At 38.3% G+C, this 26,720-nt stretch overlaps 1 protein-coding gene across 4 annotated transcripts; it reads left to right on the top strand.

The window, feature by feature from the left end:
* The first annotated feature begins 6,218 nt into the window (after window positions 1-6,218).
* ubn2b (ubinuclein 2b) lies at window positions 6,219-25,712 on the top strand. Of its 4 annotated transcripts, XM_022682889.2 has the most exons (17): window positions 6,219-6,930; window positions 9,257-9,376; window positions 10,952-11,053; window positions 12,049-12,180; window positions 12,321-12,421; window positions 13,222-13,711; window positions 14,580-14,741; window positions 16,495-16,565; window positions 17,510-17,746; window positions 18,287-18,397; window positions 18,522-18,665; window positions 19,155-19,205; window positions 19,365-19,407; window positions 20,133-21,446; window positions 22,986-23,181; window positions 24,988-25,056; window positions 25,389-25,712. In XM_022682889.2, the coding sequence occupies exons 1-17, from the start codon at window positions 6,586-6,588 to the stop codon at window positions 25,433-25,435; spliced, it is 3,735 nt and encodes a 1,244-aa protein (XP_022538610.2). In that variant the 5' UTR covers window positions 6,219-6,585; the 3' UTR covers window positions 25,436-25,712. The 4 variants fall into 4 exon arrangements, with proteins under 4 accessions (XP_022538610.2, XP_022538612.2, XP_022538611.2 ...); XM_022682891.2 differs by lacking the exon at window positions 24,988-25,056; XM_007229790.4 differs by lacking the exon at window positions 14,580-14,741 and having other exon boundaries at window positions 6,220-6,930.
* Window positions 25,713-26,720: the final 1,008 nt, after the last annotated feature.

Raw genomic sequence — 26,720 nt, forward strand, 5'->3', positions numbered from 1 at the left:
TGCTTGTGGGTTATTGTTGCTTGACTGTGATGTTGCTGGAGTTCGGAGTGCTTAATACTGTTGTTTTAAGTATACCTAATGGTACAATGAAACCAGGAGAGGCTTGTTCAGGCTGTAATATAAAGTGTCATGGAACACTCTTAACTCTTTTTGGAGTAGTTTAGTTTGATTTTATTCTACACTTTTATGTATAGTACTGTGCATGGGTGATTCTAGGATTAGATATTTAGGGATGCTAAACACCCAAAGTGACGATTCAGTTGAGAGGCAGTAGATAAAGATAAGGGTTAATATGAATACCAGCGGTGTTTACTCAGATAAATGTCTTACAGACTATGGTTAGGCTATGGACAGGCTCTCCATAAACCTGTGTATGTACTACTCTGCACTATTTCTCAGCGATTTGGGACACGCCCGCTGCGCAGCTCCTCACTGGGCGTGTTTCAGTTCGCCTTCACGGTGAGTTTCCAACACTGTCAGAGAGCCATGAAGAGTCTGTAGTTAGCTGTTAAACGAGGGAGATGGTCTTACGCATTAGCTGGTTAAAAATACAAGACTCTAAATCAGCACACAGTTTAAACCCACTGTGATTAATAAACTGCAGCTGTGTGAGTGAGTTAGCTTAACTTTGGAATTAGATAGATTGGAAGTCAACGTTAAAGAAAAAATAAACTATATACGTAATGTTCAACTTGCCCTGTACCTGATCAGCTAATTACTGTTTCATTTTTAAACTGTCTTTATTCATTTAGGATTACAGGATTTACTGTGAGCAATAATGAACAAAAATTCATTTAGTTAACTAGTTATCTAGAAGCCAGATGTAGTGGATAGTCAGAATTTAGTACAGTACTTTATGTTTGTAATTTAAAGCAGTTTCTTAACCCTGATCACTGCCCCAAAATTGTGTTTTCCACCTGATCCAGCTGATCAGCTAATAAACAGTCATTTACTGAGTTTAATCATGTATATCCAGCAATGCATTAGACACATCATACCACCACTTACTTTATTAAATGTCTTTAAAGCAGAGAAAGCTCTAGAATATGTAGAACAGTGTTAATATTCAGTAGAATATGTAAGTACAGGGTTCACAGTAAGGCCACATGTCCTGACGTTTATAATTAAAATCTTTATGAAACGTAAAGTTACATTCTTTTACATAAAAGGACACCAATCTTCAGAAGAGCTCTTAATAGAAAAATAAAAGCGTAGGATTTTTTTAAAGAGTGGAGAAAATGTAAATATACAACAGAATTGACATGCCAATACATGATAATAATAATAATAATAATAATAATAATAATAATAATAATAATAATAATAACCAAATCTGTTATATTATTTTAAATATTAGGTGATAACTGATAATTTTTGTCATATGTATATGTATATGCATAATTTTTTCTTACAACAGTAAATGTAATGTGAAGTAACATGTTTAGGTTGTAAAATCACCTTGTTAACTAATAAAAAACAAAATACAGTTTTTGTGATTAAAAGTAATTTCCACAAATGTTGTTCTAAGAAACTATAGGGTGGGCTTGGGTTCATATTGGCAAATGTGTCCCCCCCAATATCTCCTACGCCCTTGGTCTTACGGGTTACGTTGTAGATCATAACCAATCACAACGTTGATTCCACGTTGTGTTGTCAACGTTAAACAACGTTTATAATTTCAACCTATAATAACGTTGATTTATGGTTGATTTTTGGTCATTCAACCAAAACCGACCAAAAAACCCAAAAATCAACGTTGATTCAACCTCCCTTTGCTATCTGGGTTCTTAACCCTGATCACTGCCCTAAAACTGTGTTTTCCACCTGATCCAGCTGATCAGCTAATAAACAGTCATTTACTGAGTTTACTGAGTTTAATCATGTATATCCAGCAGTGTATTAGACACATCATACCACCACTTACTTTATTAAATGTCTTTAAAGCAGAGAAAGCTGTAGAATATGTAGAACAGTGTTAATATTCAGTAGAATATGTAAGAACAGGGTTCACAGTAAGGCCACATGTCCTGACGTTTATAATTAAAATCTTTATGAAACGTAAAGTTACATTCTTTTACATAAAAGGACACCAATCTTTAGAAGAGCTCTTAATAGAAAAATAAAAGCGTAAGAGTGGAGAAAATGTAAATATACAACAGAATTGACATGCCAATACATGATTATAATAATAATAATAACCAAATCTGTTATATTATTTTAAATATTAGGTGATAACTGATCATTTTTGTCATATGTATATGTATTTGCATAATTTTTTCTTACAACAGTAAATGTAATGTGAAGTAACATGTTTAGGTTGTAAAATCACCTTGTTAACTAATAAAAAACAAAATACAGAAAAAAAAATATTATTTGTGATTAAAAGTAATTTCCACAAATGTTGTTCTAAGAAACTATAGGGTGGGCTTGGGTTCATATTGGCAAATGTGTCCCCCCCAATATCAAACCTGCTCCTACGCCCTTGTATATATATATATATATATATATATATATATATATATATATATATATATATATATATATATATATATATATATATATATATAGTTCAGTATATATATTTGTATAATTCATTGTATATATGTATATAATATATATTGTCATTTATTTATATATTATTATTTTTATTCATATAATTTTTTTATTATTATTAATATTTATAATGTATTAATATTGTATTATGTTTATTCTATTTTTTAGATTTACATTATTTTATATATTCTATATTTTTCTATTCTTTTCTTTCTTTCCTCACCCTTTTTTCACCAAAGTGGGGAGACCAACTTTCGACCCTATTATTAAATGTAAATAAATGTAAATGTTATCACTATACCTTTTTGTTTGAGATTTAGATGTTATTTAACTAAAAAACAGTTTTTTTCATCTTTACAACACTATCCAGGGTGATATAATGAACTTTTAAACCTCAGCTCACATTTTAAATATCAAACATACAGTCTTCTCTGTAGAAGAATAAGGTTTGCTTCCCTGGTTGGGAATTAAAACTTACATCAGTATAAATCTGTGGGCAAAACTCTTTAATACTACATTCACCATCCTTTGTAACATGATTTAAATGTAAGTGGCTCTGGATCAGGGCATGAGCCAAAAAACCTTTACAATTATGTAAATTAATTAATTTAAAAATGTTTCTTTTTTGTCCTTAAAGTGGTCTGAATATGATATTTGATCAAAACTACATAATATCATGAGAAATACTAGTACTGTATTTGTTTCATGAATTTAATGATTTAAATGATAAACAACTTAATTTTGTAGACATACCCATTTTTTACTATTAGGAGTGCAGTGGGGAACTTCTCTGTGTTCAGGAATTCTAGGTAATTCTAGGTTTATTGAATTAATAATTTAAATAGTGTATTCAAATTCATGAATTAGGTTTCTTATATTTATAAGAAATTATTTATTATTTTAAATGGTCCAAATGTGACTTATTTGACCACAACTACAAAATATCTATAAATCTAAAAAAAAGAAAAAAAAGGCTACATGAGCATTGTAGAGATGTTGTTTTATTCTACTTTCTAAAACAAAAAGGAAGAGTCTTCCACCTCAGCTCTGCAGTGCCTCTGAATAAAGAAATCATGAACTCTGTATTCAGCTTTATTAGTGGCCTTATCCCAGCTCGCATTGGTTCTCTCCTTTCACCTCTGTTGGCTGCAACATTGGAGTTCAGGCTTTGGAGAAGTATGGAATACTGGGTTCTAAAGGTGAAAAACACATCTTTTTTTGTACACATTACATGTCCAAGGTTAATAGATGCAATTATCTTAATACATCAATGCAAACTTAATGTTCCGAAAAAAAATATTAGAAAAAAGATATTTATATGAATAAATGACCAGAAATTCTGCCACAATTTTGTGCTCTCCCAGAATTACAGCTGTACAAACATTTAATTTGCTTTATAATCAGGAAACACCATAGAACATTATTGCTTTAACATTAACTGGTTGACCACATATACACAGATTCACTTTTTTATGTACAGCTTTAAAAGTTAACCATTCAAAAGGCAGAAAGTAAAAGCTGCAGAAAAAGAAAATAAAAAACAATTTCAAGTTCAATTGAACAGGCAGGTTTAGGTTTCTGTAACCTTAATTTTAACCAACAAAGTTTCAGAAATGTTGAATCAAGCTTGCTACTAAGTACAATACAATTAACTGCATTTTTCTGTAGCAAGAAATAGCCAGGCAAATAACAAAACACTTCTGCTTGGGAGGCTTTTATGTACAGGTTTCCCTCCAAAAAAAACTGGAAGTGACATCACACAGCTTCTGGTGAGTATTGTATTTTTTAAATAATATAAATTATAAATGATGAATATTAAAATATAAAATAGTGCCTATTGTATGCATAGACATGATGTCAATGGCTGTTATCCGTTACCTCTGGATCTGCTGCGCCCTCTACCGCTCTACTGGAGACATGCGCAGTTAGTCAACCGGTTTACTCATTTTAAAATGAATAAATAATTAAAATATCATTAAAATAAATATATAAGTAGAATTCAGAAAATGTCATGTTTATTGCAAAACAACTAATTTAATTTTAAGGTACATGTGACACGATACAGAAAGAGCAAAGGATCGCTCTAACACTAAATGCCGTTCTGTTCATTCATTTGCCAACGCCTCTTTATTTTAGCTAACTTGCAATGTACTATACATACACCCTGTGAGGATGCTCAACTCTCTCCCTGCTCTACTACTTCACTTGACTTGATATGAATATACAACAGAATATAGGCCTATTCTTAAAAGTTATGCAGAGGGCCAATAAATGTCTGTCCTCTGACTGCATTTGACACATTTGAAATAATTATCAGAAAACTGTGCTTCCCAAAAAGACTTAATCCTCATCATGGGTGACATATTTGTGAAATCATATTGTGAGATCATATTGTAAGATCCCTACAGATGGCTATGGCATCACCAGGGATTAGACTGATGATCAGGTAAATGTTTGGGTGACTGCACCATTCAGTAGGTACCCTGCTGGAAAAGCGGTTACACCAGTTTATTACTCTCTATAACTGGTTATTACAGATCCCGGATCAGCTAGTTGCTTTTATTTAATCAGTTATATACTTCACTGCCAAGGCCTTTGGAGTTCTGGAGCAGCTGAAACCATACTTTTATACATTGGTGAAAATATGTGTCTTTTTTGGTGTCTTTTAGCTCATTCTGTTCGAAAAAGATCTCAGGTATTACATTGGTTAACAAATGACAGTCATCCACAGGTAATGTTAGGTACACGTCTGAAACAAGATGCATGAAACGAAGAAGGCTGTATTTATTGTATTTACAGGGCTGTCATGTTCATTCAAATAATTAATTAATTAATTATTAACTAAGATTTTAAGACACTGAATCACTGTCTAATTCTGACCCATTCACTCTTCATCTGTCATTCTCCAAATGAACTACAAACCTCTGAGTTTTGCTGTTGGTGTATTTAGATTTGGGAGTGTCACTGTGTGTGTAGGGATTTAGAGTGCACTGATAAATGCAAAGGTAAACCTGGCCTTCATCTGAGATGCAGACAATAGTAAGCTGAAAAGCAGAAAAGGCTGTACATACTAGCATCCTGTCTATATTTATAGCCTTAAATAAATATACTGTTGGACTGTTGGTGTGGGTGGGTGGGTGTCTGTGTGGGTGTTTTATGGCAAAACATGACTCCAAGAATTAAATACATTTTTCCCCTCTAGTCCCTTTAATTGTAAGTTTTGTTATATGAACCTATGTATGTTCTTGTATGTGTAAAAAAGAACTAGCTAATTCTCTTACATATCCCCATATACTGACCCCTGGTGAATTGACGCTGAATCAACGTGCAATCGATGTGCACAAATAAATCAATTATGACGTCAGAAATCATCTTTGTTTTAGTGCATTAGAAATGGAAACACTGATTGAAAATAATTTTGCTGTCTGGGACAGGAGCTATTTCTGTAAACAGGTCAGTGATAAGTGTTGACTTCACAGGTTGACCGGCTAAATGCAGCCAGGAAATGCCTGGGACTCCAGAGGGTAAAATAAGCTACTAAAACTGTGATATTCACGATAAAAATAAACAAAGACTAAATGAACTATAATAACTCAGAGGGGCGGGCTCTGAGAGGCGCTCTGTGCTCTGATTGGTTCTTTTTCACCCCGCGTAATTTCCCACCATTTCCGCCGGGCGGCCGCAGTGCGCAGGCCCGGTGACCCGCAGCAGAATAAACCCGTTCAGCGCTGATAAAATGGCCACCGCGGATGCTGCTGGAACCCCCAGTCTCGTGAAGCTGAAGACAGACTGAACCTCCCCTGTTCTGGTGCGGAAAGGCGACTCGGGAGGCTCGGAGAGACGGCGCTCCTCGGCGGCGGGAGTTTGTGTTGTAGGTGTGCGGGGGGAGCTGCGCGGTGAGCGGCTGGGGAGTTATAGCAGCTCGGCTTCAGCTAAAGGCTGCTGCTGCCCGCCTGCCCGCCCGCTCGGCTACTTTACAGAGTTTGAGGGGGGGAACGGGACCAGCAGAGGGCCGGAACGGCCAGAACTCCAATGGCTGACCCCAGAAAAGTCCCATTCGTGACCCTCGCTTCGTACGGCGCCACTCCTGAATCCAAGAAGCGGCGGAGAGAGGAGGAGGGCGAGGGCAGCCCTCACCATCCTCATCCTCACCCTCACCACCTCCCGAGGGATGGAGGAGCCGGGGCCGGGACTGTGGGCTTATTCGGGGCAGGGAAAGCCCCGGGGAGCGGTGGTACTAGTGGTACCGGTGGCGGAGACAGCGGCGGCGGCGGTTCTCCAGCAGACCCAGAGCCCACAGTGCGGCTGAACCTCTGCCTGTCCGAGCCGAGCGACCGCGGGTCCGCAGAGTTCAGCTACAGCGAGCTCGTCCAGCAGGCAAGGCCCAGACACCTTCACCCAGACCAGTGCACTGATCACACATACACACCGGGGAGCTTTACCGCTTCATAACAGGCTGGCGGGCTGTTTAAACTAACTACAGAACAGTCTTTCTGTCTCTCAGAGTTCAGTGTTTCAACTGTTAAACCTGATAAACCATCTTTAGTGCAAGAAGAGCTCGGTAATGGACTGATTAGTTAGTTAGGAAGGATAAAGAAGTGGGTTAACTCTAAGTTTTCTAGGACCGGGGCTGCCACTCTCTGGCCTAGATACCTCTCAGTAAAGTTCACATGCTTTTATAGATTCATCATAGCCTAACTGTGTTTACCAAACAGATCAGCCTCTCAGAAGATCATATTTGTCTGCTTAGTTAGATGATCATATGTGGTAGAGGAGGGGAAAGCTCCAGCACTGGTTCTAGAAAGCTCTTTTTTATTTATTTATTTATTTTTTTACAATTTACAGGTTGCGTTTATTAACCAGAGCAGCAGCACATAAGATTAATTGAGTTTTACTGAAAGCTAAGAATGTTTTGTTAATTGTTTAATTAGATAAAGTGTGTTGCAAATGTTTTCAGCATCAGTGCTGGGCCTCACTGGTCTAAATACCTCTCTATATAGTACACATGGTATTTATTAAATCGTTATGATGCATTACCAGTGATTTACTGTGTTTAACAACCATAGCATGATCTCAGTAGATCATCCTTGTCTGCTTAGTTAGATCACGTGTGGTAGAAGAGGAGAAGCTCCCAACAATAGTTCTAGGTAGCTCTTTGTGAAGTTTAGAGGCAGTGAAAGCTTCATAATGTATTAGTATGCAGAAGAGAGTATCTTAGATGATCATTTAAGCTTTACTTCAAACCATTTTTAAATAATGTCTTGTTATTTGGCCAATTAGGCAGATAAAGTGGGTTCTTTGTCTTAGAAGGGTTCTCTAGAAACAGGACTGGAACCCATTTTTCTAGATTCCTACCTGTTAAGTTTACATGCTGTCACTGGTTCATTGTAGACTGTTTGACTGGTTACTAACCCGATCAGTGTCGAGTGTGGTTGTGCAGGGACAGTACCAGCACAAGATATTAGTATGGCTTTGTTAGGTGTTTTACACTGGTTTAACCTTTTAAAAATATTTATTTTTGGTAATTGGTGTCTTAGTAAGATCAAATGTTCTAAGGCAGGAAAAACACCTGAATCTGTGCTTAAAAAGTTGAGAACCACTAATAAATAATTAATCATAAAAAAATAACAAGCTATTAATGCGCTGTAGGCTCATCGTGAGACAATGTACTCATGGCTTTAGTTGTTAAGCGCTGTCTAAATGTTTTTTAGTCATCAGGGTCATGGAAATGTTCAGGACCTGGGTGTCAGGTTGATTTTGGACAGAGGTTTACTGTGGTGAACTACAGCAGTGCTCTGCAATAGCCAAAATGTTCAGTTGGCCAGATAACATAAACTAGATGCCAAGCCCTGTCCAGTTAAAGAAGAGAAAAAAAAAAAAACTTTAAAAATGGACTATACTATATTGAAAAAAAACTGACAATTAACTTTTTTTTGTTGTAATATCTGATGATGATTGTTATTATTGTTGTTGTTGTCATTGTTGTGCTTCAAAAATTTAATATTTGCTCAAAATATATGATAGCTGAGAGAAATGTTGCGAAAAATGAGAACAGTTCAAATTTTCTTCTTCGCATTAAGTAGCAAAAAGTTGTAACAATCTGTTACATTTGTCTTTTCAGTTTTTTGTGCTTACTTTATTAGCAGTCATCAATTCAGCTGCACAAAATGTCTGGTTTTAATTGGTTAAATCTCCCACTCAATTTTTAGTGAAAATAAATACTGTTCAGTTTTTTATGTGCACTTTTAAGTTGAGGTCAGCGCATGGAGGTATGGCATAAATTAGGGGAAAACTGTTATTGATACCATAATTCCTGTTTTTTGGTTATTTAGGAATATTTTATCCTTCTTAGTAACAAAGATGTTGTAAAGTATCGTAGAGAATTGTCTAGTGTTATCGTAATCGCGAAAATTTATTGTGAGGTGCTCTGTGATTTTACACCCCTAGTGACAATTCTTCTTTTTTCACACATTTACTAAATGGTTGGATGTGCTTATTTACAGACATGTGTACAGTTTAGCATGTGTTGGAAAAGGAAAGGACAGGATTTCATTAGTGTTACCTATAAACACATTAATTTTCCTAATTTGGGAAGAGCTAACAGTCTGTCCAGCCAGAGTTCACCCAGTCATTTCCCCTTATTGTGCTCAGTCTGTGTCTCTCTGTTCATCTCCTCATTCTTTTCTGCATTGTTTCCCAAAAGGCCAAGAAAGTTCCCTCACAAGGGCTGACCCCAGCGCTGGACCCAAACGACCCGTTCGCAGACGAGGACAGAGAAAGACGAGAGGTTGAAGCTCTGGCCAAGAAATTTGAGAGTAAATATGTAAGTAGGAGACTGTTATGAGATACTTCAGTAGGGATGCTAAACCTGGTTACAGTTTTGCTGTTGTAATTTTGCTCTTGTGCAATACTATTTCTGATACATAAGAATTAAAGTAACATGTAATGTATTTTTATTGGATAACAATAGCAATAAAATGCAAAAAACTTTCTACAGTAGGGCTGTGGTTGGCAGGAATTTGGCGAGAGCTGTAAAATATGTGAATTTGATACAGGGGTTATGATTCAATATATTCCGATATATTGTGATATTGTAAACAAGTCGTTATATCAAACTGTAATAGAATACAAAACATATCACAATCATATATTTATATGATATGACCTTGACTCTCATTATATTTATGTTTCCTGTTGAAAGCCTTATCCGATTGGCTGATGTGGTCATGACGTCACATGATGACACTGGGGAAATTAGCATGCACGCATGGAGTAAAACTACTGCTATCTATTTTTTTATCTAAACATAATGTGTTAATTTCTTTAAAGTTATCCTTGTTTGGAAACGTTAAAAAAAAGATTATATAATGTAGTTGTCCCAAAACAAAAAACAAAAAAAAAGCTGTCACACTGCAATACTTTACACTAACAACTACACTATTACATAATGCTCTTAATTTTTTTTTATTCTGAATAGGTGTCACATTCAAGAGTACAAAAAGTTTTGTACTCATACTCGGTTCATACATTGGTATGAAAAAGTTTGGGTACCCCGATCATTTTCATGATTTTCCTTTATATATCATTGGTTTCTGTGCAAGAACAGCCCGCTTTAAATCACACCACATATCTTCAGTAATATTCAGGTCTGAGGACTGAGATGGTCATTCTAGAATGTTGTACTTCATCAGTTCACAGCACCTTATTCCAAAATGAAGCTGGCTTGTTCAAGTGTGTTTTAGCTTTAGCATACCTCAAGCGACTCTGTTTGTGGCGTGTGCTCAGAAAAGGCTTCTTCTGCATTACTCTCACATACAGCCTCTCCTTGTGTAAAGTGTGCTGAATAGTTGAACGATGTACAGTGACATCATCTGCAGCAAGATGTTGTAGGTTCTTTGGAGCTGCTCTGTGGCCACCTTAACTCTTTCTCATAGATGGATTTACCTGTGTATGTAGGTCAAGGGTCAGTGAGCTTACCAAACATATTTTTTGTTCCAGTAATTAGTGCTAAAAATACTTAAATCAATAAAACGACCAGCGTGCCCAAATTTATGTACCTGCCTAATTTTGTTAAAAGAAGTATTGCACTTTCTGTAAATTCTATAAACTTAATTTAATTTCTCAAATATCACTGTGTTCATCTGCTACATGATATTTTTGACTAAAATTGCACATCTAAACAAGCATTTATATTGATTTATAAAGGAAAATCATGACATTAGTCAAACTTTTAATACCATTGTATGTCAATAGTATTGTTTATTACAGTCTTTTCTGGGACAATATATTGTCCAAAAGTTATATTGCAAAAGGCCTGTTGGAATGTTTTTTTTTATTTTATGGATAATCTGAAATAAATACCTGTACTCAAAAGAGATCCACTCTGCTTGTCTGATAGGGCAACACAGGAAGAAAGAAGAAGAGGGACCGAGTGCAGGACCTCATAGACATTGGTTACGGCTATGATGAGACCGATCCATTCATTGACAACTCTGAGGCTGTGAGTATGGCTCAGTTTTCAGCAGTGCTGACTGCATAACCTTTTTTCTCCGTAGATCAGACTATACTTGAGCATCTCACAGCTAGTTTACGCTAAACCCAAAGCGCAAGAACACAGTATATTTGCGGTCTGTAGTTGCGGTTGTATATAATGAGTGTGTGCAGTTATATGCACACAAAGATCTGTTCATCTGTTGTTGCAGTTATCTGATTATTACGGTAGTCCTGTAAACAGTATACTCAGATTTCAGAGTAAGGTGTAAAAAAACTGATAAATCTGATTACTGACATAAAAGCTCTGTGTATGTAAACTCTTAACAGGAGTATTTGGGATGTCTTAGCCTGTGCATGAGTAAAAACAGAGTGCGGTACTGGAAATAAGCGAGCAGTGTGTTAGACAAACTTTTTTGGATCAACGCTGATGTGTGAGCATATCTTAGCCTGCTGTAATAAAGTGTATTGGGATTGTAAGGTGATGAAATGTGAGAGTTCAAGGGGTATGAATACAGTTTCAGATTTGTTTGTGGAAAACTTTTTTAAATATTTGTGTGTGAGACAATGTAAATTTAATATTGATGTGTTTTTGTCTTTTTGTATTAGTAAAATTGATCTTAAATTTATAAAAAAAAGGGTTCAATATAATTTCCTCATACCTGCGAATACCCTAAAAAAACTCTTATCTAAAGTGCATGTGAATGTTCTTACTATTGTACAAGTGAAGAGAAACTTAATAATCCTTGTTTAAATTAATCTCTTATTCTTACTCTTATTCTTAACTGTTTTAATGCAACACTTAAAGGGCCAGTTTGCTTGGACTGAGTTTGGGCCTCCTCATGGACTATATTTTCCTTTTAATTAAAATAGTTTGTTGTATAATGTGATGTAGTTCAGGACTAGGCTTAATCCTTGTGTAAGAAATCAGCCCAGAATGTCTGCAGCTCTTTTCTGGTTGGCTGGTTACTAAACTAGCCCCTCCCCTGTGTTGTTCCTCTGCAGTACGATGAGCTTGTTCCTGCATCACTCACCACTAAACTCGGAGGATTCTACATCAACACAGGAACCCTGCAGTTCAGAGCTGCTTCTGAGTCCGAGTCTGAGGAAGGGAGCAAGAATGAAAACCACTTCAAGGTTCTCATACTGAATTAAATATCCTGTTGAATCAGACCAGAATAAGAAAAATATTTAATTTTCTTTTTTTTTTTTTTTTTTTTGCTTTTGTGTTTAGTGAGTGTCAATTCTTTATTTATAAGTTTCTGTTTCCTTTGTAGAAACTGAAGGATGTTGAAGAGCGACTCATTAAGAAGAGAAAGAAGAAAGATGGGTCTTTAGACGAAAAGAAACCCAGGAAGAATCGAGTACCAAAACCAGGGTGAGTCTTCAAGAATCAATCAAGACTAGTCTTTTTACTCTGTTTTGTCTTCCTTCCAACTTCCATTTGTTTCTGCATTGTGGCAAATGTTAATGCAAATGCGTTGTGTATACAAAAAACGCCTTTAACAAAAGAAAACCTCAAAAAACTGAATAAATACAGTGCACTGTATAGTTTGATATAAATAGTACACACTAAGAAAAGTAAATACAGATTTGTACTTAAAAGGGTACAAAGCTTGTCGCTGGGGCTGTACCTTATATTGAGGGGTACAAAAAAGGACTTTTACTGAAAGGTACTTTTTTGTACATGTTTTTTATGCCAGATTATAAAGATTTTAAAGTTTATAAACATTATCATCAACTAAATATGGCTAAAAAAACTTGATGATCCAAAATTGTCTGGCTTTAAAATAAAAAATGTGCAAATAAAATATATATTGTTTATTAGCACAGTGATACAGAATACTGAATGTACCCTTTGTCTGGTTAAATGGTACAAATTTGTACTTATTGCTGTTAGAAATTACGTTGTACTTCAGAGGGAACAAGTCTGATCCTGTAAAAACCAGTATTGTACCTTTTGAGGGTACAATTATGAAGAGTGTACCTTTAAGTACAAAAAAGTACTCATATCGTACCTCTGTTCTTTAGAGTGTAGATATAAAAGTCAGTACAGGTCTTTATACACTATATAGACTAATACTTTAATATCTGGCATCGGTATCGGAGAGGGAGAAAGTGTTATCGGTGTGTTCTTACCTGAAACTTAAGAGACTGGTTTCTATTCTCTGGTCTCAGGGTGTCGGCGCTGAACCGGCCTGAGAAAAAGAAGAGGAAGAAGTTGATGAAGGACTCTCTTTCGCTGGCGGCCATGATCCGACGCTTCACCCGTGAGAAAGAGGAGATGAAGAAGAAGAGTCCTGTGCCGCCAGCCGCCCTCAAAGTCGCACGTGCACCCACAAACACCAACAGAGCCTTGGTCAACTCCAACACTGCCACTCCGGGCAACGACCTCTCCATGGCCGACCTCACCAACGACCCCGCTGTGATGTCACTGCTGGGTTCGGCCAATGACAACGAGATGCTTCAGGATCTGATGGGTGATCTGGACTTTGCACTGCTGGATCCTCCAGAGCCCTCCAGTCCAGGCCAGGGAGAGAACGGCAGCGCCGGTGTTCAGAGAGGAGGCACTCCTGGCCGGATACAGAGGACTGGTGTCATGCCCCCTCCTCCACTGCCAGAAGGTCTGCCTGCCCCCCTCATCAAGCGTATAGAGGACCTGCGAGCGGTAAGTGGACAGACTTGTCCTGTAACCCTGTAACCATTTCGATGGCTGGATGGCAGTAGAACAGGTTTGGTATCTTCAGTTTAATTAAAAAACATCCATTATTAGGTCTATGGTTGGGAAACCATTAGGATTTGTTTCTGTGACTGACAGCCTTTGGCAGCAGTCTGTGTCCATAATGTACAAAAAAAAAAGAGTGTTGTAAGTTATGTGAATCATTCACTCATTAACATTCAGGGTGTTTAGCAGACACTCTCTCAAGAATGACCAAAGTACTTCACTGGTTACTAAACTGGAAGCAAAATACATCTTAAGCTTACCTACTGATAAATTCAAAGGTCAGTATGGATATCTAGAAGATAGGTGCTAATTTAGGTACTTAGGAGATTTCATTCAAGGAGATTTTATTGTCATTCACATCACATGTGGTACATGAGGTGGAACAAAATTGTGAAGAGATGCGTCTTCAGTACCCGTTATTATGGCTTTGATTCACCAACACATCTCAAACAAGGGACAGGTAAAGGCTGCAAAAGAAAGTGATACTACTTAAAAACAGTCATACGAGTTATTTGTCCATTGCTCCTCCTGCATCTGACATGTCAAGTCAATTGAAACTTATGTATATGCATATCTTTGGATTTTAGTGTTGGTTTAAAAACATCAGGTCATATTTTAAGATTTTGAGTTCAATATATTTATTCGTTACTTGTTTTGTCTGGTTTTTGTACTGTGGTCAATAAAGTGCTCCTCAGTGCTGCAGGGAGAAGCGGGAGCAGGGTGGCTCAGTAAAAAAGGTCCTGAGCCCTGCCCTGAGATTCACTAGTGTAGGGAGTTATTTCTCTCTCTGCTAAAGACTTTCTCCATACAGGTGAATAGTGGAGCACAGAGAAGGGAGAAGAATGAGGAGGAGAATGAGAATGAGGAGAAGGATGAGATTGAGGAGGAGGAGGATGAAATGAAGAGTAGGGAGGAAAGAAAAGTAAGGAAAGGAGAGAGAGGTAGAGAGCAGTGCAGAAAGAGGTACAGCAAGGTGGGTGAAGTATGAGTTTCCAGACATGGTGCTGTTTGAACTTGGGTTTGAGGAATTAGTAGGGGTGTGACGAGACAATAATATCACGAGACACGATACTGGGTTCACGAGAACGAGACAAGATTTAAAAATAAAATTTTAAAGAAAACATCAAAAAGAAAAAAAAAAGGCTTGAAAACTATTTGTTCTATTTTTGTTCTATTTGACAAAATCATATAAGGCAAACTTAACAGACTGGGTTCTCTCACACATTGATTCTATAAGAAATAGAAATAAGAATAAAAAATAAAAATAAAACTTTTATATAGTGCAAACCATAACCAGTCATATTAAGACTATGGTTTGTGTTTTTTCTCCTAAGTCTAATTTAATCTAATTTAACTATGTATAACCATAACCAGTCATATTAAGACTATGCTTGAAGTGCAAACAGAGACAGAATTTTTTTAAATACAGTACAGAGCTAAGGGATTAGTACAGCTGCCTATGAAACAGTCACATGCTCGATTTACTTTCAGTATTTACATTTGGTTTGTGTCTTGTTGGTCACTCTGTTACCGTTTATTGTTTCCACTGGAGACAAAATGCAGCCAGACATACAACTTAAAAATAGCAGAAGCATCTTCTATACAAATGCCCGAATATTCTCACTGCTCAGCCACCACACACGCTGCCAGATCCCTCTTAAAAAGTCCACACTAAAATGTTTATTTATTTATTTATTTATTTTTTCCGCGAGACAGGTTTAAGCTTGACAAGAAATATCGTCACGTTTTTTGCCACGAGATCTCGTCACACCCCTAGGAATTAGTGAAAGATCTCTCTCTCAACAGACCTCAAATGCTTGAGCAGTCAAATTTAATGCATTAATTTCTATAAATTAATCACAAAAAATAATATTGTAAACTATAGCCATAATCCACATCAAATCACAGAACCTGCTAATCTAACCAGTACAGTGCCGTCCAGTTCCATCAAACCCCAGCCATTAATTCAGCTCAAAACAGTTGGTGTCGTCAGATAGTCGTTAGATATAATGGCTTATGTGCCATTTTGGGCTTCATAATAAAAGTTCCCTAGGCCAGCAACATTACACAGCAACACATAGTTCAGTTGTTGTAAAACACTCAGCAGAGTGTAAAATGTATTTGCACTATAAGATATACAGCTCTGGAAAAAAATAAGAGTTAACTTAAGTTTCTAAAATAGTTTCTCTGATTTTCCTATTTATAGGTATATGTTTGAGTAAAATTAACATTGTTTTTATTTTATAAACTACAAACAAAATTTCTCCCAAATTCCAAATAAAAATATTGTCATTTGGACCATTTATTTGCAGAACATGAGAAATGGATAAAATAAAGACGCAGAGCTTTCAGACTTCAAACAATGTTCATAATTATAACATTTTAAGAAATTAAAAATCAATATTTGGTGGAATTACCCTGGTTTTTATTTACATTTTTCATGCATCTTGGCATGTTCTCCTCCAAAAGTCTTTCACACTGCTTTTGGATAACTTTGTCACTCCTGGTGCGTTTGAGCAGTTCAGTTTGGTTTGATGGTTTGTGATCATCCATCTTATATATATATAGTACTTACAGCATCTGTTTCAGCAATTATTTTGTCTGTGGGCCCCAGTATGGTGAGGGTTTGAAACTCTGGTGACTCTTTCTTGTTCAATTTGTATCCAGTTTCATTTTATTTTTTGAACTTATTTTAATGAGGTATGTGTGCATTTTGGTGTATTCAGGCATCTCGGCAGTTTGACGTGGAGGGAAGGAAGAAGTTCTTCACGCTGGACATGAACAACATCCTCCTAGAGTAAGTTACAGAGAGATCATTTCACATTAATTTTAATTGAACACTGCACTTGGGGCATACATTTGTGCCCAACCAATCTCTGAACCTGCTCAAAACACATCCAGATCCTCACTTGAGCCATGTTTGTCTCAGGACATGTGGCATCAGTCCGTATATCCTGATCCAGTGTTAAATAGTACTGTAATGCAGGATGTTTTGTGTAGTATGAAGTAGATCCATATTAAGTTTAGTATATTTAATAAGATCTGTCCATGCTCTTTTTAATCAGATGAGTTGTGATTCAGTTGTCTTTATAAAGGTGAGAGTGTGTCCAGTGTTTGTTAGACGTGGTCTAAACTAAATAAGCTGCATCAACACATAAACAGGGCTGTGTCCAAACCTGGTACCAAGACACTACCACACTAAATAGTTTGTTAAAAACAACCTTTAGAACTGCGTTTATTAATGTACTAAAATGTGTGGTTTGGGACATCGTCTTATTTTAGTGGCAAGGAGGATTTCACTTTATTTTAGACTTTTCACAAAATTTTAAATTAAGTCTAGAATTTAAGTACAAATAATAATATTCTATTTCAAGTAACTGTTTGCTATAATGAAACAGGTATTGTTTGGTGCAGATTAATGCCCTGAAGTATGTACTATGTAGTGTAGGGGAGGGTTGTGTTAAAAAAAAAAATATATATATATATATATATATATATATATATATCTGTTATGGTAAATCGTTTTCATAAAAAAAAAACATTATTTAGATTAATTAAGTTAATTAATTGAAAATATAATAATTGCTGTAATAACATATTAATTATGTTTTTGCTGATTGGTGCCTATTCCTAATATTACCTATTAGTATTATCAGTTACATTTCTATGAAATAACCGAAGCAGTTAAATAACCTTGTTATGCTACTTCCTTATTTCCTCTGTGTTATTTCCACTGTTCAGTATCGAGCTTCAGGTTCAGGAGCAGCCGGCTGAGGTTCGCGCCGCTGTCTATTCCCACCTGGAGGCTTTCGTCCCCTGCAACAAAGAAGCTCTGCTGAAGCGTCTGAAGAAGCTGAGTCTGAACGTACAGGATGACCGGCTGAAGAACCCGCTGCTCAAACTCAAACTGGCCGTCTGCAGCGCCATGCCTGAGCAGATTGCTCGCTACAACATGGACTGCATGGCCAAGGTGGCCAAGTAAGTGCTTTCTCAGCTGTTTAGCTCCTTTATGTAGAGCCTTTTCACAGTGGGGACCGTACTCAATGAGCTAATTGGTAACTTGCGCAACGCAACAAAATGTGCACCATTGAACCAGTGTTTTCAATGGGACGTGCAGCGCAGATGTATTAAACAGAGAGTGTTAAGGCTGTGAGCAGTGAATGCTGCATATACCGCTCTCTTGGTGTATAACCAGCATGAAGCAGCAGAGACCGAGTTTGTTCATATCATATTATCTGGGTAATATCAGATTAAACTGCAACTTATCAGCACTTTAGCTCAATTAAAAAGAAGCATATTTGATAGCTGGGTCAGATCGACACCAGATCACATTCTTACCACAAACAAACTGCTCTAGAAAAAAATTCTGTTGGGGTCAAACATGATCACGTAATTAATTGCGTTAAAAAATAAAGATCATTGCCAACATAACATATAAGAAGTGAAATGTTAAACTTGAAAGTAAACAAAGCAGTCAGGTAAGTTTGCATTACAGTTTAATCTGTGTGTGATTGGCAGGCAGATGTCGGAGGATGGAGAGCGGAACGGTTCGGAGGATGAAGACGACGAAAGGCCGGGTAAACGGGTGATGGGTCCACGGAAAAAGTTTGTGTGGGATGATAAACTCAGGTAAAGAAGCTAAACCTGAATCAGACTCAGTCATGTTCTCCAGTGTAAAACTGCTACACGTTTACCTAAATATTTGTTATAGACAGTAAGACACATTTTTTGTATTGTGTGTTTTTGTCGGCAGGGCCCTGCTGTGTAATCTGGTCAGAGCGAAGCTGGGCTGTTATGAGGCTGAGGGCCAGAATTCTCCCTCTCCTGAAGACTACCTCAAAGCCTTTATGGAGACTGAGGTCAAACCTCTCTGGCCTAAAGGCTGGATGCAGGCCAGGTTAGTGAGCGTGAGGCTTTGGTTTAGAAAGCTGCTGTTGTGCTGCACTGACCCACTATTGATTTTTTTTTATTTTTTATTTTATTTATTTATTTTTTTTTAATTGACAGTGTTGATTGTAATGTACTGTAGGTTTACACTTTACTCATCAGTTAATTCTGTCTAAATATTATTGATTGTCAAGTTAGGAAAAACATTTATAAATATTGATGTCTATTTATAACTACTACCGTGTACTGCAGTGTAGCCTGAACTGTTTAGTTAGTGAATAGTTTTAACATTAACATTACTTAAGGTAGATACTGAATACTTCATAGTTGGTCCTGAATCATACATATTTTCATATGTGGTAGATAATTAAATGTTTATTCAAGAAAAGTAATGATTAGAATAGCTTTTCTGATGTAAATGTACTATTAGAATAGCTCTGCTGAGTTAAATGTTGAAGAGGTGTTCACACACTCACTTCCTGTCATGTGGTGTTTCTAGAATGCTGATTAAAGAGAGCCGTGTGGCCCATGGCCATCTCACAGGAAACACGTAAGTAGCCTGATGAAAGGACACAATGTTGTGGTTTATTGTGAGTCTCATCAGCACAGGCAGACTAGTTTTGACCAAGGGTTTGACCAAGATGTTTGGGATACTATTGTAAGGATTGGGTTAAAATAATCTTTTAATCAATTTATTATTTTGTTTTAGGGTGAAGAAAAAGATAATCACCACTCCAAAAATGAAACCAAAGGTAAGTGGTTCATAATAATATATTTAAACACATTAATTAAAGGATTACTTAAATGCACAATGAATGCACACAACAAAAGCAAACCTAAAGGCACATTTATGCTACTGCCTGAATCTATGCTGTAGCATACAACTCTGATTTGTCGGAGCACCTTATTTCCAGAGTGACAAAAACACCAATGTACAAGTATAAACACTCAACAGTATTGGGCATTTGCATAAGCTTAGACTGTATATGTAATCAATTAATGATATAGACAGGGCAAACATCAATGTAATGGTGTCATGAAATCAGGAAATACAGGCCCCTGCCATTCAGAATTGTTGTCAAAAAGGTTTTAAGACTCTACGCACTAAAGAATTGTGGGTTTTTGGGTACAGGCTTTTTTTATTTTTTGGGGCCCGATCTAAGATCTATTTTAATTTTTAAAGGAAATGTAAAGAGATGACTAAAATGATGGCTTGCGGTATTTGGTTTTAAATTGCAAAAAACAATAAAAAATATTTCAGTGTGCCAAGGGGGACATAAGTTGCAAGAGTGCTAGTGCACAGAATCATTTTATTAGATGCCAGTTTGAAAACCCCCTGTGCTAGTGCACAAAATCATTTTATTAGATGCATGATTTGATCATAGACATTACTCTTAAAGGATTAAAAGAGGATAAATCTCTCTCTCTCTCTCTCTCTTTCTCTCTTTTTCTCTCTTTCTCTTTCTCTCTCTCTCAGGATGGTGTATGGGTCCAGCAGCATGCCCCTGTGGAGCCTGGCCTGCTGGCTCGGCCACTGTCCCCCTCCGAGCCCATCTGCCTTTCAGACTCTCTTGATGAGGATCTGGGTGGTGCTCCATCACTCGACTCCATCTCTCAGGCTCTGGCTCTGCTCAGCAGCGCTGCCAAGGGTCTGATTCAGTCCGACAGTCCAGCATCTCCCGAGGGACCCAAACCCTCCAACCCCAAACCCTCTGGTCCCACGACTCCCCACCCCTCCACAACCCCACTTCCCAAAAAGACCAGCACCACTACTGCCCCGTCTGTGCCGCTGCCCACCGGCAGCCCTCTCTTAGTCTCGTCCTCCTCCCCATCTCCCGCCATCTCGCGTCCTTCCTCAGTCTCAGTTTCTGCCTCCTCTGCTGTCAGGAGCGAGGGCTTGGTGGGGGTGAAGGTAGGAGCGGGCGCTTTGTCTCAAGCACAGAGACATTCCCTACTGACGGCCCAGCGGCCCGGGATTGCTGTTGGTAACAAGCAGAACCTGCCCGCTACGCCGTCACCACCCAAACCAAGGCCACCGCCCACTGCCTCGCCCCTCCTCCCCCCTCACAAGAGCTTCAGTTCACCCGTGGGGAAATCACCCATGGCCACGCCCACAAGCCTCCACAAATCTAGCAATAACAGCGGTCGAATCGGCGATGTCAGCTTGGCAGCGTCGGCATCATCTCAGGCTCGACCGATCTCTACTTCTTCGCCCTCGTCTTCTTCCGCATCTTCATGCTCTTCCTCGCTCCTCGCTGCCAAAACGCCACAGGCCTTACACACACCTCAACCCAAAAACGAGTCCCCTCGTCCCGCGCCCTCGCCCGCTCAGCCCAAACCACAGCATCAGCAGTCTAACTTCATCACCCCCATGCAGGCCACACTCACTAAATCCCCCCACAGCGCCAACTCCCCCATCCTCAAACTCACCCCCCGGGTATCTGTCCCCAACATGGCTACCAGCTCTCCATCACCTTCTCCCTCCCTCAGACCATCTACGTTACCCAGCGTGCACCAGTACTCTACTAAAAGCCCGGCCTTCCACGCCGGGTTCTCAGGTGTCGGGGCCGGTTACAGCTCCCCTGCAGCGCAGCAGAAGAACTCCTCTCAGGTGAACAGCGGCAGCCTCACAAGCACTCCCTCCTCCATCATCAAGTCCCCAGCAACCAGCGCGTCGCCCGCCGCTGCCTCGGCCAATCACGGGCCACGCCAAAGGCTTGCAGGTGGGATTAATCAGGGAACTAAGACTCTGGCGTCCGTTTCCTCGGCATCAGCTTCTCAGCTACCACAGGTAAGGCACTGTTGGTGATGATTGTATGGGTCCAGTGTTTGTAGCTTTTTGTTTTGGTCTAGCATCCTCTGTTGTAAACTTTTAAATCACTTTTCAAGCCCATAAGAACTGTAATTTGACCCGGCACGATTTGCGACCCTTCGCTCATGCGTACCCTGCTCTTTCTGCACAATGCACAGTCATCCTACCGCTACAAGCCACAGGTCAGGTGTCTTGTGACGGGACAGAAGGAGCAATGAGAAACACTGGGCAGCTGCTCTCCCAGTTATGAGCTGTAACTCCATTACAAATATCAGAACATCAGGGAACCCAAAGCAGAATATTAAAAAACTGTGCCTTCAAATCCTGAGCACACTGTTCTCAGAGAGGTTTAATGAGTGCATTTGTAAATTTCAACATCAGTTAATCAGTAAGTGATGCACTACACAAAAGTCCAGCATTTGTATCTCTCTTCGCTCGATGTAGCCAGTACACATTCTGTGATAAACTTTTCCCTTAATGACTCCAAGACGTCTGCTACTTACTATTCTGCAACTTGGGACTGGGACAGAGGCTTCTATTTTTAGTTATATTTTTGCCCGTTAGTTTGTTTAGTTGTTTTCCTTTAATATCTTGTTTTTTTTGTTTGTTTGGTTTTTTTTTGTTTTTTTTACTTTTTTATTTTATTTTATTTTTAACTTTCTATTGTGATATAAAAGGATTATTGTTAAAAAGATAATTAGGTTACATATTTATAATCAGGCTATCAAGCTCAAGTTTCATAGTTGTGTTTAATGGGTCCTTATTTTAATTTGCTAAGGGAACTTTTGTTATGCAGGGTGATATTCACAGGTGTGCAGACCTAAGCAGGTGCTCATAGAGCAGGGGTCTGCAATTAGTTATGGCCGCGGGCCAGATATTTTCCAAGCCATTAAGTGGCGGGCCACAAAAAAAAATCTGTTTTTGGAAAATGAAGCAGGTAAACCCAGAAAGAAAGAAAATAAATAAATAAACACACCGCTCCTCACGCGAGGATCAAACCCGGGTCGTGAGGATCGCGGTCGAATATACTACCACTGCTCCAACTGAGTTATAGTTAGAAAAAAGGCCTTATAATGAGAAAGGGAGCCTGAGCAGAAACTAAAGTCATGCCAAGCGCGACAGAGACAACGGAAGCGTGTAAACAAAAGTTCGCCATAGAAGCCTTTTTCTTTTTTTTATTATAGTTCAAATAACATCACAGACCAGATGTTTAACGCTTGCGGGCCACCAATTTCTGACCTATGTCATAGAGTAATCAAAAAATAATTGACAGATTACTCGACAAGGAAAATAATATTTAGCTGCAGCCTTACCTAACACTGAAGTTTAGTATTATACATACATTTCAATCAAAATATGTTCCCAGAGTATTTTAGATATCTAACATAACTGTCTGCATCAGCAAGAGATCATGTTCAGTTGTGTTCAAGAAAAGTTCTTATAAAAAGGCTACCTAAGGTGTTTAGCTCTGATGCCGTCTTTCAGATTTGCGGGCTGATCGGTGTTATTTTACTCCAGGTGTCGTCCTCCAGTGGGGCTCTGCTGGGTTCAGGGGCCCCAAATTTGCCTCTGGGTTTCGGGATGCTCGGGGGGCTGGTGCCTGTCTCTTTGCCTTTCCAGTTCCCTGGGCTGCTCAACCTCCCCACACCCACAGTGACCGCCGCAGGGGCCAACTCAGCTAACCCCACCAGCTCAGGATACACTCTACCCCCCAGTAAGTCTAACTCTCATTTTCTCACACTCACTTTCACACACAGATAAATCTATGCACCTTTAAGAATCATTTTAAGAGGTTCTTACTAAATTTTCTTTTTCAATAAATTGTGCTCTGGTGTCAGATTGGAACCATTTAACGTAGAACTAAATACTTTTCAGGTAATCAGTAGTAACTGGTAATTAGTAACTGGTAGCCCTCAGCATTTACAGGCCTAATGAAAACACTGAATAAACCCATTAAAGCTAGAGTTAAAGCAGACTGACACTTTTCAAGTTCGTGTGAAAAGTGGCTGTATAATGAGCATTGTAGCACCACAGGAACTCAGCAGTGTCCTGTAAGGAAGTCCTGCTGCTGCAGATAAGTCAAATTGTGGTGCACAATCCCACTTTAGTATGCAGAAGAACAGAAACATACACAACATAAAATAAAATATTTACACTTAAGTATAGTCACACTATCCTTTTTTTTCTGGACCTGGGTATGCTTTGTCTTGGTACACTTGGGGTGTTTTCACATCTGTAGTTTGTTTCTCTGATCCGGATCAGCTGATCAGTTCACTTACTTAGAGCATTTTTGCCCTTGGTTTGTTTTGTTTAAAAGTGCAGCAGTGTTCTTTGGTGCATTTAGGTTTGTGCCTGTATAAAAACAGAGTTTCAAAGGGATGTGTGGTGTAGTAAACCCGTTGTCCGTTGTAACCGGGTCAAATAGAGCTGGTGTGAAAATGCCCTTGGTCAAGTGTGAAAGGTGCTTCTGAAATCAGTGGCTGATTCAGAAGTGTATGATAAACAACTGGTTACATTGCTATTTACCTGTTCCCCTTGTATCTGTTACCAAAAATTCAAAGGCTGGGTTCCAAACCCCAAACACTGGTAGGACTGCCCAATAGAGTGGGTATGGAAAGTGTTTAGACTCCTTTAAATTTTTCCATTTTTGTTTTATTGCAGCCATTTGCTAAAATCTAAAAGGTTCATTTTATTTCTCTACAGAGGGCTGCAGTGATAGTTCTCCCATCTCCCTACTTTCTGTTTTTGTCAAGCTGGGGTGCTGAGTGTACATTAATTTAAATTTTTTTTATTGATTTTAGCAAATGGCTGCAATGAATGAGTAAAAAATGCAAAGTGGTCTGAATACTTTCCGTACCCACTGTAGTTTTATCATTGTTTTTGCAGCGTCTCTTACAGCCTCAAATAGAATTTTTTGGAAAACATTTTTCTGCTACATACAAAGGAACATTTAGTCTTTTCTCATTTTCCACAAATAACCAAAAGCAGATTTTTTTAATCCCCAATATCATTTATTTTACTCTTTGGATACACAAAGTGTACATTTCTATTAGTAAAATATAAGAGGTTTGAATGTTGGATCCTGGAGAACTGCAGTGCTGCACACTGTACTGTATTTAATGCTGTAGATCAAACACTGTACTGTGTGTCTGTGTCTCTGGCTTGTCTCCTGTGCTGCTGTTGGTTCATGTAGTGTTTTGGACTGTTCTGCTGCTAGCCTGTTTGTATTTCTCATCAAACATTTGATTCATTTTGTTCATCCATTCTTCTTATCTTGCTTTTTACCTCTTTCTTCCTTTCTTCATTTATTCCATCTCTGCTTTCTCTTTGATCTCATCATTTATTTCCCTCCCTTCACCTGAATCTGTCTATCCTTGTCCTCATTCATCACTTTACTCGCTTCCCCAATGTCTGCCCTCTCTCTCTCTCTCTCTCTCTCTCTCTCTCTCTCTCTCTCTCTCTCTCTCTCTCTCGCTGTCCATCTATCTACCTCTATATCTTTCTGTCCATCCTTCCTCAGATTTGTTAAAGGGTCTCATGTCAGGTGCTCAGGCTGCTCTGCCTCCTCACTTGCAACTCGCTTTCTCAGGTAAACAGTGGCCCTCCCCTCCGTCGTTCTCTCCGCTCCTCCAATCCTCTTTAAACCACACCCCCCTCCACTGCCTGCCTGGTGGCTGTCTGTCTGTCTGTCCGTCTGTCCGTCCTTTCGGTGGTGGTTGCATGTCTGTCCTCCTGTAGATGTTTGTAGTCCAATGTTTGTGTGTGTTTGGGATCTGTCATAAATGTTGTGTTAAGTGTTTTTCTCCCCCCATTTCTGTTGCTTTCTTTTTTTTGTGTGCATAAAGTAAAATATAAAATAATATATATTTATATTTATATATTAAACTGATCCTTGCTGTTATCATGGTCTTTTTCTTTTAGATGTCACTCAAAGTCAGGGCGGAGACGTGAAAAGGAAGACATTATGACCTCACCCAGAACCTGCTAGACTCGGACTCTCTCTGATACGTTGTGGGCATCAGGGTGGCTTTCATGCTGAAATGGACATAACCAAGGGGGCCTGACCACACATGCATGGACTGCTGGCTTACCTAATAATGAGAATGGATCATTTTTTTTTAATATTGATGAAATTTAATTAATAATATTGTCATTGGAGTGGATGATTTTTTTTTTTGCTAATGTTTACACAGACAGACCTTAATCACTGTGGACAGGGAGGGAACATTGTGGATGTACACACTCTGAGTTGAGTTGTTTTTTTTTTTTTTTTGAGTGTGTGTTTTCATTTCTGAACCACTGAGTGAATTTTGAAAGCTGTAGCTAGATGAATGAGTGCATAGAGGAATGAATGAGTGAATGAGTGGAAAAATTGAATGAATGAATTCATCCCTCCCTCTCTCAGGTGTAGGTCAGTGTCTCTCTCTGGTGCTGTTCCCAGTGGAATTATAAATAAGCCCCTGTTGAACAAAAATTCATATTTTATATCCAAATGAAAGCGGGGACTTTTGGGAGGGGTGGGTGGGGAGGGAAGGGGGAGAATTTGTATTGTACTTGAATTTTCAAATTTTGTCTACTTAAGCTGAACTCCACACTAGCTAAATAAAAGCATTAGTTAGTCCCAGTAACGTCTTCTCAGGGTCACAATGCTTTTGAGGAACAGTTGAGAAGATGAGTTCACTGTTCTCAGCCCAATGAGGACACGTCATCCGTGTTTGGAATGCTTAACTTATTCACTATTTAGAATTTACTATATAGTGAACTGTCTAGGGACCGACCAAAAAACAAACCATCTGTTTGTGCTGTTCTGAGAATGTTTGACATGTCACCGCATTGCAATATGGAATACAATGGAACTTGCAGCATACATAGTCTGTACACAATAGCACACACAGTATTTTGCAGTGCATTATGGGTGTTTGATAGTGAACTGTACAGGGAATCAAAAATACTATTGAGATTTCGAACAGCACCACTAGACGGCTAACACACAATAAAGTCCACGAATCCTGTAATAAGGAACAATTCTGAACGCATAGTTTTGCAGCTCTGGTGGAAAAAATGAGCTGTGTTTTAATGTAGTTTTCAAAGATATGATGGGAAAGATACTTTTTTTTTTAATTCAGCAAAAATATTGAGGATTTGAATATCCTCTATATCAGTCACACAAAAACCTTATATATCTCTAATTTTCAATATTTACATTTTGACAGAATGAATTTTACAGTTCTTTACATTGTCCCCCAACACAAA

This window comes from Astyanax mexicanus, chromosome 3 (assembly GCF_023375975.1).
Source record: "Astyanax mexicanus isolate ESR-SI-001 chromosome 3, AstMex3_surface, whole genome shotgun sequence".
Classification (NCBI taxonomy): domain Eukaryota; kingdom Metazoa; phylum Chordata; class Actinopteri; order Characiformes; family Acestrorhamphidae; genus Astyanax; species Astyanax mexicanus.

Coding starts and splice junctions, on each gene's coding strand:
- ubn2b (XM_022682889.2), top strand. CDS start 6,586: ATGGCTGACCCCAGAAAAGTCCCATTCGTGACCCTCGCTTCGTACGGC. Junction 9,377..10,951: donor AGAAATTTGAGAGTAAATAT/GTAAGTAGGAGA, acceptor CTTGTCTGATAG/GGCAACACAGGAAGAAAGAA. Junction 14,742..16,494: donor GCAGAAAGAGGTACAGCAAG/GTGGGTGAAGTA, acceptor TGGTGTATTCAG/GCATCTCGGCAGTTTGACGT.